General features: G+C 46.7%; 1 protein-coding gene across 13 annotated transcripts in view; it reads left to right on the top strand.

The window, feature by feature from the left end:
* NRG1 (neuregulin 1) overlaps positions 1-14,153 on the top strand; it is a 1,206,738-nt gene that overhangs the window by 952,992 nt on the left and 239,593 nt on the right. For 4 of the 13 annotated variants that reach the window (XM_008252178.5, XM_002709546.6, XM_070068535.2 and 1 more), the window contains exon 1: positions 6,171-6,303. The exons of the other annotated variants lie outside the window; for them this stretch is intronic. In XM_008252178.5, coding sequence (XP_008250400.1) covers positions 6,204-6,303 — 100 coding nt within the window. In that variant the 5' untranslated portion in view covers positions 6,171-6,203. Of the gene's footprint in view, positions 1-6,170; positions 6,304-14,153 lie in introns of those variants that run through there. 13 annotated transcript variants of the gene reach the window in all.

Genomic DNA, 14,153 nt, shown 5'->3' on the forward strand with positions numbered 1-14,153 from the left:
TTAGTGCGCAGGTCAGAAAGAGTAACTGAAAAGTAGGGTGGGACAGTGTTTTTAAAAGAAACAAAAGTGTTTTCAAAAACTAGTAAGTCTTGTATATCCACCTTATTACAAAATATATTGACCTGATTTATCAAATAATGTCCAAAAAAGAAATGAGGTATGAGGATTCATCTGCATTATGCATTTTTTTAAAGGAGAGGCAAAGAGACAGAGACAAATAGAGCTGGTTCAATCCCTAAATGCCTTCAGTGTCCAGGACTGGGCCAGGCTGAAGCAAGGTGCTGGAAACTCAGTTCAGGTCTCCCAAATGAGTGGCAGGGACCTCATTATTTGAGCCATCGCCGTTGTTTGTCAGGGTGTGCATTAAGAAGAAGCTGCAATCAAAATGTTGAGTCAGGACTCAATCCCAAGTACTCTTTCTTACATAAGATACAGGTGCTTTAACTGCTAGCTTAACACCTACCCCTGTATTATGGGGTTTTAATTCATAGTATCAATGATTAGAGTATAAGCATATCACCAGCAATAATGATAAATACTAACAATGTAAATCAATGGTGTGCTGGGATTTTTGAAATTCACATGTGCAGGGAGTCTCCTGTGGCACAGTGGGTTAAGATGCCTGGATCCCAAATGGGAGTGTCTGGTTTGTGTCGTGGTTACTCAGCACTTCTGATCCAGCTTCCTGCTAATGTAGCAGTTGATGATGACCCAGATGCTTGGTTTTCTGCCACCCAAGTGGGAAACCTGGATGGAGTTCCTGACTCCTGGCTGGAACCTGGTCTAACCTGGGCTGTTGCTGGCATTTGGGCAGTAAAGCAGCAGATGGAAGATCTCTCTCCCTGTCTCTCTCTCTCTCTTTCTCACTGTGCCTTTCAAATAAAATAAATAAATCTGTATTAAAAGATTTTTTTATTATTATTTATTTTTGAGAGGTAGAGTTACAGAGAGATGGAGAGGCAGAGGGAAAGGTCTTCCTTTATCTGCTGGTTCACTCCCCAAACAACAATCCTAGCTGCCCTGATCGGACGCCAGGAGCCAGGAGTGTCCTCTGGGTCTTCCCATGTGGGCGCAGGGACCCAAGGACTTGGGCCATCTTCCACTGCTTTCCCAGGCCACAGCAGAGAGCTGAATGGGAAGAAGAGTAGCTGGGACTAGAATTGGTGCCCATATAGGATGCTGATGCCACAGCACCGGCCCCAAAATAAACAAATATTTAAAAAATTCACACATGAAGAAAAAAAGCAAAGCAGATTTCATTTTAATGTTTGAGCATTACCTTTTTAGCATGTTTCCTCAATTTCTAAACTTACTATTTTGTTATAAAACTCTCTTCGTGGGCCAGCGCCACGGCTCACTAGGCTAATCCTCCGCCTTCGACGCCGGCACCCTGGGTTCTAGTCCCGGTCAGGGTGCCTGATTCTGTCCCAGTTGCTCCTCTTCCAGTCCAGCTCTCTGCTGTGGCCTGGGAGTACAGCGGAAGATGGCCCAAGTGCTTGGGCCCTGCACCCACATGGGAGACCAGGAGAAGCACCTAGCTCCTGGCTTCAGATCAGCATGGTGAGCCGGTCACAGAGGCCATGGAGGGGTGAACCAACGGAAAAAAGGAAGACCTTTCTCTCTGTCTCTCTCTCTCACTGTCCACTCTGCCTGTCAAAAACAAACAAACAAAACAAAACAAAAAACAAAACAACAACAACAAAAAACCTCTCCGTAACAGGCTATGATTAATTAGTTATTCCATTAAATATTTGTCAAATGTTATAGACAACACCATTTTTCGTTTCCTGAGGGTATGTATCTTGCTAGTCAGAGCGCTTTGTCGAGCTCACTTGCATGTTGATTCTAGGGGTCTTATTAAATATACAGGACACTTGCTCATCTGTGAATTATTAAGCCTCCTTTCATCTCCCTTTCTTCCCTCATAGGATAGTCCTTACCTATGTCATCAGTTTTGTGTACATTCCTTTTGATTACTTGTTAATGTCTCCTGTTTGTAGTGATCATATGTGACAGTCTTGTCCACTAAGACAGTATGTAATTGTGGTGAGCCATGAATATAAGTATGGTGCAGATGGTGGAACATTCTTGGAATCACTAGAGCCAGACTTGTCATCAAGCGAGTGAAGTTTCAAGGCCTCTCCCCTTCCAAGGCCCCTTCAGTGTTCTTGGGCCTAGATTTGTATTTTTAATTTTGTATTCTTTTCCTTTACAAAGATTACTCCTCCAAACCCACCTCCAATTTTATGAGCTTCAGGCTCAAGACAAATTTACCTTTTCATATTGTACTATAATAATTAGTCTTTCTGCCTTTCTCACAATATTTTAGCTTCATGAGAACAAGGGTAGTCTTTTAGTTCAGTTTCTCTCCTGTCTAGCATTTAGTTCATTTAGTGTGAATGAATCATATATATTTAGTGGTTGTTCTGGAGTGGACTCTGGTGAGTGAGATTTTCTTTGCATTCATGCATCTTCATTAATGTCAAGTTTGTTGCAAAAATTTCTAAGAGGTAATCTTTGTTTAAATTATATCTTATGTTACCTAGTTTTAAAAAAAAAACACAGAATTCTGAATTAAATGTATAATATTACTATCAGCATGTACAATATTTTTGCAAAAATATAAAAACATGTCAGTCTTCTTTCATTTAATCTTTACCTTTTTTTTTTTTAAATTCCCTTGGAGTAATTCCCAAGAGGGAATTACTGAGAAAGGGTATATTCAGCCAGCTTTGTAGATTCTAAGAGTGCTGCTAAAAGTTAAGCCCAACCAAAGAAAACCGTAATGGCACATGACTCTGCTTCTTTTAAGCTGTCATTTAATATAAGATCTAATTTTGCCTTTGTTTATTTCTCAGGGTGCTTATTTATAAATCTCCACTCTTTTTTCAAAGTTGACATATGTTGACAGGTTGACATATGCTACCTAAGAGCTTATATACTCTGTATGATACTTGCTCTAAGAGCTGAACAATACACAAGTTAATAAAATTAAATCATGAATGTATGTCATCATTTCTAAATGATACAACTGAGGGTCATATTTTGGGTTTTAAGAAGGTAAAAAATGTTCTTGCTCCTTTCTCTGTCCCTTGTTATGGTCAGTTCCAAGGTTTTTTGTTTTGTTTTTTGATTTTTTTGTTTGTTTTTAAATGCTAAAAAAATTTGTCACTTCCTGACCACAGAGATGAATAATTTAAGAACAATGCCAAACTGTTGATACATCTCATAAATGTTTCAGCTATCAAAGAAATGTACTTTTATTTGGCCAATCTTTTAGATATTCATAAATAATATAAAAAACCTGAAAAATCAACATTAAATAACATGAGGATACTTAAACAATGTATTAGTAGAAAAAAAATTTGGGATTTTGTCATTAATTGCCTGACAATTCAGCTGCAATTGACAACTAAAATATGGTGCAGCATCTGGACCCCAAAGGAGGCAGCCTTGTCACTCACCTGCCACTTCATCATCTTTCTTGAAAGTTCCTTCAACCTTTATCACTGTAATTTTTACTTTTTCTCCATCACAGCCAACCAAAGAGAAACAGTTACTGCATATGCATTTATAATCCTCCCTTCACCTTCATTCCCCAGGCTGAAAATTTCTGTAGGACTCTCGCTGCCATGTTTTATTTTAAAGGCACTGTAATATCAGTAACCTTTTCTGTAGTCGTTTGTGCTTAGTTTTGGAAGATTGTCAACATCCTCTATAGGTTCATTCACATGGAAAATTAACACAAAAATGTAGGCTTTTTCATTCCCCTCATCAAAAAGTTGCTATGAATTAATGAATAAGCTGTTTTGCCAAGTAAAGCATCTAGATCTCAAACAGTGACTGGATTTCAGTATTTCTTCCATAGGCTTGGTTTTACTACTGACTTCCTAATTTATATTTGGGAAGATCTGAAATTGTTTAAAAATTTCCAAAATAAAATTTAAGTCCTTCCATTCTAAAATAACGGCATGTTTGATGGCATATGGCTAGTGTAGGCTAAGCCCTGACACGCTCTCACATGTTTGAGATAAAGGACCCTTTTTGAAAGGACTCCTCTGATTTTGCTGTTTCCTGCTTGCTGGGCAGCGGCCACTCCTGGGAAAACACAGACATTTCAACCAGCTTCAGACTCCAGCCGGGCAGAGTATTATAGTGCATAATCTTATCTCTGGGTCTGCTGCTTTTTGTGGCCCAGGAAAATTTATATTTGGTGTTTGTTGGAAGGCTCCCATTAGACATTTAGGCACAGAACTTGTAAAAAAAAAATAAGTTAACGATGGCACCACTGCTAAGATGTCTTTGAATAATCAAACATATGCAACAGAGTTTGTGTCTTCTTACAATGCAAATTCAACTGGAATAAAATTGTTTCAGGATAGTTTTAAAAAGGAAAGTTTTTGCCACCTACCTAGCAAGGCGAGATAGCCCAGATCTCAACTTCTATTTAAACTGTGACAGCCAGAAAGTACCCTGCGAAGCCTGTATGCAGGGAGTGCTTCAGTCAGCATCAACGCCAGAGCATGGCAAATCAGATGCAGGTCATTTTGAAAGTGCAGTCGTGGGGTACGGGTATGGATGGTTCATACTCACCACTGCCTAGCCACAGCCCAGAACACAACGCCGCCGGCGCGGGCTACGTTAGCCACGGCTGCGGGGTGGCTACCAGAGGGCACTTTCCTGTGCACGGAGGCCATGCTGGATGGGTCCGTGGTGCAGAGCGCTGTGGCCCGCGCCTGCTGCCCTACGCAGCACCGGTGCCGGTGCCTTCTTGATGGCACTGCGCTCCACAGTTCTCCACCAGAGGGAGGACAAGGAGGGAGTACGTTTCACACGCACGCAGTCCCGAGGCAAGTTTGAACGCTCTCGCAGCCGGCGCGGAAGAACCGACGGGGTCTGCCCCGCTGTCCTCGCTCGGCCTCTCCCTACCTCCTCCCGGCTCGGCAGCACGGGGCGGCCGCGGCCACAGGGACTGCTGGCCGTGTGCTTCGAGCTGCGTTTTCCCGGTGCCTCCGAAAGCAAGTCGCTGTAAGAGAGTCCAGGACACCCCCGGGGACGGGGCCAGGTTCTTTTGCAGCGAAAGCTGGAGATGGCAATTCTGACAGGCGCGTTAGGAAGCGCACGCAGGCGGCACACGCGCGCCCTTGGGGAGCGGGACCTACAGCGACAGCGCAATCTGCTCACCTTCAGGGGTCAATGAGCCCTTCCTGTGTGCCCAGAGCTGTCTCACCCTAAACTCGCTTCCCCCACCCTCCGTGCCAGAGCGCTTTAAGGAACGAACCCTTCGCTCTGCTCTCCAACATTCAGGGGGTTCCAGAGCCGGAACTGGGGGTGGGGTGGGGGGGTAGCAGGTGTCAGTCAGGGCCGCGAACTTTCCCGCCAGCGTCTTTCTCCGCACTAAAGGCAGCCGAGCAGCCCTGTCAGGCGCTGCCCGGCTGAGGAGAGCGACAGCCGCGGGTCCCTTCCTCCCAGCCTCTCGGTTCGCTCGCCGCCTGCGGCCGCCGCGGCGTCTTCGCGCAGCTTCCAGCGACCCCTGTCGGGGGCTCCCGGCAGCCGCCGCCGCCGCCCCCCGCCCGGCCCGGCTCGGCTCGCGCAGGAAAAGGGGCTGCGCCCGGGAGCGCCGAGGCCAGGCTCCTCCCGGTGGCGTGTCCGCGCCTCGGGGTGGGGGTGTGGTGGGGAAGAGGGAGGGGGCGAGGCTAGGGGGAGGGTGAGAAGGAGGCGCCAGCCTCCAACCTGCGGGAGGTGGGTGGCTGTGGGGCAATTGAAAAAGAGCCGGCGAGGAGTTCCCCAAAACTTGTCGGAACTCCGGGCTCGCGCTGAGGGGCAGGAGCGGCGCGGCGCGGCGCAAGGCGACGGCCCGGGAGATGCGAGCACTGGCGGGACGGTGAACGCCTTCTCCCTCCTTGGGGCTGCGAGGGCGCCGGGCAGAGGCCACGACAGGGAGCCGACAGCGGCGGGACCCGGCGCAGCGGGGACCCACGACGTCCCTGAGAGACCGGAGCAGCCCCGAGAGCGCGAGGGCGAACGCCCGACGGAGCGATCGCCGGCCCCAGGTGGCCGGGACCGCACGCCGCGTCCGCGGGCGACAGGAGACGCTCTGCCCCTCGAGGGACAAACTTTTTTCCCAAGCCCCGGGACCAAACTTGTCGCGCATCGCCTTCGCCCCGGAGCCATCCGCGCAGAGCGCTCACTTCTCTGGCGAGATGTCCGAGCGCAAAGAAGGCAGAGGCAAGGGGAAAGGCAAGAAAAAGGACCGAGGCTCTGGCAAGAAGCCCGCGCCCGCCGACGGCGGCCCGAGCCCAGGTGAGTGCGTGCGCGGCGCGGCGCGGCGCGGCCCGGGCCCCGCGATCCTCCACCTCCTCGGCAGCGCCCTGCGCTCTCGGCGCCTGGCTCAGCTCCCGTGCGTCCGCCGAGTCGGGCGGCGCTTCCCCTCCGTGGGGCCGCCCCTCACCTGGGCGCCGACGCCCTGCGCGCCGGGTGGAGAGGCGGCCGTCTTGGCCCGCACCTTCCCTGGCCCCCGGGGCGCGCAGCGTTCGCTGGCACCGTCTTCATCCGAGCCTCAGCGGCTTGAGCCCAGCCGGGGAGCGGGACTCGGAAAGCCGGGGGCCGAGGCTCGGTGCGCGCGTGCCCGGGCGCGAAGGGCTTTGCGCGGGCCCCGTCTGCCCTCTAGCGAGGAAAGCGGGAACGGGCCGCCGCCGGGAGCGCGAGCCGGGTCTCCCCGGAGCGTGCCTGGTAGCCACCCAGGGGGCGGTGGCGACAGGGTGGCCTGCGCGGTCGAGCGCCGGCCACTTCGGCAGCAGGGGACCGACGCGGTGCCGTGTCGCGCTGCGTGCGTCCGTGCTCTCTGATTTGGGCATGAGATACGGAAACTCGGAGTCCGCATGGGGATTCCTAAAGGGCAGCGAAGCAGATAAAAAGGTAGCCCGGTGCCAGGAACCAGGTCTGCTCCGCAAAAGTTCTCCGAACTTTTGACTTGCCATTTCTGTTTTTCCCGACCTCCTTGTTACGTGTGGCCAAAATTTAATCTGAATTTTTGAACGCGGTTACTGATAGGTAGCATGAAAAGGCTGGCAGTCGCGGCTTTCTAGAAACGACTCGTGCGTTGCTCATCAGGATAGCCCTGAGAAAGGTCCTGGGCAGGGGACACATCCCACGTGCTTGCTGATTCATGAGCCACTGAGTGCAGGAGAAGCCCAGGTAAAGGCAGAGAATGTGGAAGGCTTTTCTCCCTGTTCCGGCAGCTTTTTAAGTCACTTCCAGCACACCCTCCACATAGGTTTTCCAAAGCACCTCTGAAGAATTAATTCAGTAGCTCTAGGTAATGCTTGTGCTCCATGAAGATAAGCAGACACATTTTTGTCTGTTCCTTGCAGGAAGAAAACCAACCAGATTTCCTTAGGCCTCTTATTGGTATCACTGATAGCATTTCAGAACCTGGGCTGTTGGCACAGAACTCAAACAGGGCCTTGAGCAAAACAGCAATCGAACAGAGAGTGATTGTTTACCGCTGACCATTCCCGCGCATGCTTCTAGAGTGAGATACTGCTGATCAGATTCACCTTAATGACTGTTCATTAGCCCTCGTGAGAGTGTATGGACATTTTCCTTGCTTTGGAGATGAAGTATAGCATTTTATGTATCAACAAGGTATGAAATGGGGAACTGGATTGGTAACTGGCTCGGTGCTTTCTCTCCTGGCCTATTTGAAGTCATCAAGGTAAAAGAAAAAGAGATCTAAGACCTGAGCCAAACTTGGGGCCCGGTGCTGCTCCCCCGTCTGTCTGTCTGTGGCCTTCAGAAGTTTCTGTGGTCTCTGTGGACAGTGGTCTGCGATGGGGCCTTTTGTCAGGGGTCCATAGCAGCTCACTCATGACACTGCAGCACTTCAGATGGGCCTTGTGAGCGAGCAGGCCACCCGGTGGCCAGCAGATATGGAGCTCTAGGGAGCCGGAAGATTCTCTCTTGACACGGACTTCCAGAGCATCCTTGGTGGCTATCATGCCACGTTCTGGTCACATGGCTCTGGTTCTCTAGGTAACACTTACTCAGCCAGCTTTCTGGAAAGGCTGGGACCAACATGGCCCTCAGTTAGTTTTAGTATACGAGGGTACATCCAAAAGTTCATGAGAAATGAAATTAAAAGGTAAGTTTGTTTTGGTGCATGACGATGAGGACCCATGAATCTGCAAGATATGAATGCAAGGATGAACTATACAGCCTTGTGGATGTTGAGCACTTATTGCTGAAGTCATAAAGGCAGAGCCCCCAGGCATATGACCGGTATCCTAATATGCCTTTTCCATGAACTGTTTGAAGTCCCAGTATTTGTCTGTTTTTTTTTTTTTTCCAGTCTTTTTTGAGGAGGGACTTTGCACCTTCTCCAGGGCACCTTGTGCATGTTCAGCTACAGAAGAATACTCATTCCTTCAATTAAAAAAGAATGGCCCACTTGAGCCAGCTTTACATGAGCACAGAAACATGTTTTATTTAGTAGTACAGCTTTGGAATGAGAGTTTGCTTCCTCATCATTTTCCTTATAATAGTAAGTTCCAGTGTCCTTTTCCTTTTTTTATTTTTTATTTTTAAGATTGATTTCTTTTATTTGAAAGGCAGTTACAGAGAGGCAGAGGCAGAGAGAGGAGAGAGGTTTTCCATCTGCTGGTTTACTCCCCAGATGGCCACAATAGCCAGAGCTGTGTTGATCTGAAGCCAGGAGCCAGGAGCTTCTTCCAGGTCTCTCATGTGGGTGCAGGGGCCCAAGGACTTGGGCCATCCCCTACTACTTTCCCAGGCCATAGCAGAGAGCTGGATTGGAAGTGGAGCAGTCGGGACTCAAACCGGCCCCCATATGGGATGCCGGCACTGCAGATGGCTGCTTTACCTGCTACGCTACAGTGATGCCCCCCCCCTTCTTACGAGAAGAAATAACTGATAGCCATAACGGTTGTGGGAGAAATCCCCTCCTAGTTGGCCTTTGTTCCACTGTTTAGGTTTTCAGGCATGCTGAACGTAATGACCTCCAGATACCATCGTAACAGCATTCACACTTGCCATGCCAACCCCCATTAAGGCTTAGGAGGACAACCATCTCTGGAATTGCTCCCATATTCACGCTCTTCCATCCTCTGTCAGCCACTGAACCTGCGTGTCCTTGATGATCTGAAATGCAATAGCCAGGGATCTTTGCGTGTAGTAACATTGCTTCACGGTGATCAGAGGAGACGTCACGCCAAGGGAGCTTAGCCGTCAGCCCCGAGGTGTGCTGTATTACACATGGAGGCATAAACACATCTGCTGGAGGGAAATTATTCTGGGGAAAAAGGCTTCTTGAACTTTCATGTGACATGTGTGACTGATATGTGATACATGCATGGCTGTGTTTCATAGCATCTGCATTTTTATACAATTAGCTGAATATTGAATCGCATACTGTTGCGGCTGCAGATGTTCAACAGAATTATCTAAGCCATAATAACAGCTCTAAAGGGTCTCAAGCCCTGAGGGTCACTGATTCCCGTTCTCTGCTCAGAGAAAAGCAGCCCCAGCATAATTGTGGGATATGTACCACAGATTCCTGTACCCAGGGCCCTGGAACACCTTGGGCCTCCTAGATACTGGCCCTTCCAGACCCAGCCTCGTCTGTGTTGATTCAGCTTACCAGAAACTTTTTCTTTTGAAGCCCAAATTACAAAATCAGAACTTTTTTATTTTTATTTTTTTTTTGCCAATTGATATTTGAGGTTAAGCATTTTTATGACGCTGTTTGCTGTTATGTTTTCCTTAATTCTGCAAAGGATGCTTTTTCCGCCGCCCCTCTTAAATGACCTGGAAAAAACTCAGTATCTCGCCTAGCCAAGTTCTGAAACTATTGTGTCTTCTGTCACTCCTGGCAGAAGGCGTATTTGTGAGTTCAGGTGGTGGAAAAAATGAGAGACTGAATGTTCCAAATGGGTAGAAGTGGCCTGGGTGCCCCCTGAATGACATCAGCCACCTGTTAACTAAGTGGCTCCACAGGCTGCCGGCTTGTAAACATTGTGGGATGTAGAGTGTCCTGTCACGCACTGGGCAGCGTGTGTTTGCAGAAAGGGAGGAATGTCCAGTGATCTGTTTTATCTTGCTTACTTAGAACCACGCGCTTTGGGTAATTGTCCGCAGCATTTGAGATTATTAACTCAATGAAATCGAACTTATGCAGGATTAAAATAGCACAAAGAGTGGGAGAAACTTGGATACTACTTTCATACCTACAGCGTAACAAGAATGGGGAGGAAAATGCTAAAATCAGAAACTAGCGGATCAAAATGCAGACAGAAAACACCCTGCTACCTGCCAGGCACTATTGCTAGACTTGTTTATATCCATTCCTAAGGGAGCTGCTACCTGTTGGATTCTCACTGGGTTCCAGGCAGTCTGATGGATATGTTGTATATTCTGTCACTTGTCCGTTAGAGGCAGCAATACACAGATGGCATACTTAGATCTCTAGCCTGATTGCCTGGGTTTCAGCTCTGGGTTGAATGCTCCTTCACTGTATAGTAATGGGAAAGTCACCTGAGCTTTCTATGCCTCAGTTTCCTTTTCTGTAAAATGAAGATGATAATAATAATACTGTCACGGCCACGAAGTTTTTTTGAAGGTAAAAAGAAAGATAACTCGTAGAAAGCACTCTGCACATTGCTCAGTGTATAATAAGTACCCAATTAATATAAGTTCTCTTTATGCAATTACTTAGGAAATGAACTGCCTGTGTCCAAGTATATTTGGTGTAATTTTGAAAAATTTACCTTTTATGGTAAAAAAAATCCAACACTGACCTAAGTTTTGAGCTAGTATAAATATTAATATGTACTACCTGTAAAGATAGAGAAAAGTGGGTTTGTATGTCAAATTCCGTAACTGCATATATGTATTATGAAAACAGTGCTGAGTTAAATCTAAATATTGAAAGTAGAGTGAGGTGCAGCATAATTTTATCTCTGGCAGAAAAATGCCGAGGTTTCAAGGTATGAGAAGATTTTGAAACATGACTCCTTTTCTGACAGTGCTTAAGAGTTGATGCTTAAACCTTAACTCTATTGTATGGAAAGCGAAGTCTTCTCTTTTGGGACTAGTATAATTGCAGCAATTGGAAGGTAAAGTGTACTTCAACACGCCTTTCTTGTCTTTTTATCAAGTGCAACAGTGTATTACCAGTGATTCAAAGTATTGAATGCAGGTGTTTCTAAACACAGTGTACACAAAATAATGAAGATAATAAATCCACTGTTTCTCACTATTTCCTTTCCTCCCTCAGCTAACAGACAGGCTGTAGGTAGTGCTTAAAGTTCTAGGAATGTGATAAATTCTTACCACATCAGTGATCTGTTAGCATCCTCAGAGTAAGCTAAATTTGATTTTAACAATACTGATAGTTTATTGTGTTCTCTTACGGGAGAAGAAAAACCAACTGTCAGTGTTTTGGGTGAGTCATTTTATTTGTTCAGAGGAGTGAATAGATAAACTTCGAATAGTTTAGTTAACCTTGGAACTCTCCCCTTGACAACTAGAGACAAACATAAGATTAAATCAGGTAGTATTAGCTTTAAAAGGGATGTGTTTTAACCATAGGAAAAAATATATCTATTAAATTTGTTCTTAAATTACATAAAATGAAATTCCCCCAAAGGAACAAGTGCCATTTGGGATTCGTCTTAATTCTGTGCATTGCTAGGTGAGTGTCCTTGCATGAATTTCAAATATTAAAAAAAAAGGCAAGCTACCAAAATACCAATAGATGTCAGTGTTCATTGCTTTAGAAAAAGTGAGGTGTTAGAAAAAAAACAAAGAAACAGACAACTTAATTTTAAAGATTTTATTTATTTATTTGAGAGAGTTACAGGCAGAGAGAGTGAGAGATAGAAAGATTTTCCATCCGCTGATTAACTACCCAGATGGCTGCAAGGGCCGGAGCTGAGCAAATCCGAAGCCAGGAAGCAGGAGCTTCTTCTGGGTCTCAAGTGAGTGCAGGGGCCCAAGTACTTGGGCCATCTTCCACTGCTTTCCCAGGCCACAGCAGAGAGCTGGATGGGAAGAGGAGCAGCATGGACTCGAACCAGTGACCATATGGGATGCCAGTGCCACAGGTGGAGGCTCAGCTCACTACACCACAGTGCCAGCCCCAACAGACAGCTTAATTTATTCTCAGTTTTAATAAGCATAAAATGGGCTACTTTAAATTTTTGATAATTAATAATACCCTGTATAGTCTTGTTTAGTTAAAGAACATTTTGTTAATGGAAAAAATCACTTGTTCACATCCCTCTTCTAAATGTTAAAAAAAGCCTCAACAATAAATTCTCAAAATATAGGCAGAAAATATGCTAATCAGTGTTCTTTTTTGAAAAAAAAATCTTTAAAAATTCATTTATTTGGGAGACTGAGAGACTTGCAGAAAGAGAAGAAAGAGACTGAGTGGCCATTCTGTGGTTCACTTCTCAAATACCCTAAACCACTGGGGCTGAAGCCAGGCATGGGGAACTCAATCCACATTTCCCACGCAGGTGGCAGGGGCCCAGCTGTTTGAGCCATTGCCACTGGCTCCCAGAGTCTGCCATTGGCAGGAAGCTGGAGTCAGGAATGGAACCCAGGCACTCTGATATGGAATGTAGGTGTCTTAACCAGCATCATAACTTCCAAACCAAACGCCTTCCCCTAGTCGGTGCTTCTAAAACAAAAATCAGGTCACAAAGTTGTTTGAGAATGTTGTTACACATTGCATTTATTTTGCATATTTCAAGTATAAGTTAGTCACGCAGCTTTCTTCTGTCCCCTTGATCAGGCTTGTGCATCTTGAGTGAGACCTGCGCAGTCCGCCTCTTGCAGGTCAGGGATGCTCAGAATTCTCCTCATGCTTCCTCTTACCAGTGTCACCTTTCTCCAGCCTCCAGAGGGTGCTCCAAGAGCGTCACACTGCTATCCCCCAAAGGTTGACTTTCCGTGTTTCAGTTACTGCCACATTCTGAGCAATCGACGGAGAAGGACAGGGTCCTAGTTACATCAAAGTTAGCTGCCTGGGTTGCAGTTTGTCTTCCAGCTAGGCCTGATAACTCCGGTTAGTTATGAGTTCTTTTTTTTTTTTATTTTTTTTTTATTTTTTGACAGGCAGAGTGGACAGTGAGAGAGAGAGACAGAGAGAAAGGTCTTCCTAAGCCGTTGGTTCACCCTCCAATGGCCCGCGCTGATCCGAAGGCAGGAGCCAGGTGCTTCTCCTGGTCTCCCATGGGGTGCAGGGCCCAAGCACTTGGGCCATCCTCCACTGCACTCCCGGGCCACAGCAGAGAGCTGGCCTGGAAGAGGGGCAACCGGGACAGAATCCGGCGCCCCAACCGGGACTAGAACCCGGTGTGCCGGCGCCGCAAGGTGGAGGATTAGCCTAGTGAGCCACGGCGCCGGCCTTAGTTATGAGTTCTGAATCTGCATTCTGCAGCATCATTCTGAGGGTGCAATACAGCTGTCATATTTTCATGAGTATCTTTCCACCAGAGAACCTAGCATCTGTAAGGATCTTCCACGCACCCCCATGATAGCTTCCAGTATGTGCAAGAGTGACCCCCAAGACATTTAAGTCATATTTAGAAGTTTCACTTTTGCATTGGAAAATCATACATGAAAGCACCAAAATCTAACAAAGGTTCTTTACCAATAGATTTTCTTTCAGTTCTCCATGTTGCTGTATTTTCTTCACCCCGGCTCCATTATGTAAGAGCCCCACTTTGATTGAGTTACACATTTTGACAAAGTTTGGCAAGACCTATTCTTGGGATCATAGGCTAATATTGTAACACTGTGAAATAACCCCTACTTGGTGGTTACCTGCTCATGATTTATTTCACCCTGCCCTTGACATCTTCCACATGACTTATTCCCATTGTATCACTTCCCATTATATCACTTCCTTTTTGAAGTGTGATCCTGGTAACAATGTTTCTTGCTCCAAGAAAGGTATTATTGATGGGAATTGCTTTTGCTCTGCCACAATGTCCTCGATGTCCCAAACCTTTCATCTGACAGCTTCAGTGGTCAGGCAGCTGCCTCCTCTGGGCAGCTGTTGGGTTTTATTTTCAGGGGTGTGAGAGTCATGGAATGTCTTATTAAGTTTAACCATACAAAGCTGT

The sequence above is a fragment of the Oryctolagus cuniculus genome, chromosome 2 (genome assembly GCF_051225735.1).
Source record: "Oryctolagus cuniculus isolate XC-2025 breed Fujian yellow rabbit chromosome 2, ASM5122573v1, whole genome shotgun sequence".
Classification (NCBI taxonomy): domain Eukaryota; kingdom Metazoa; phylum Chordata; class Mammalia; order Lagomorpha; family Leporidae; genus Oryctolagus; species Oryctolagus cuniculus.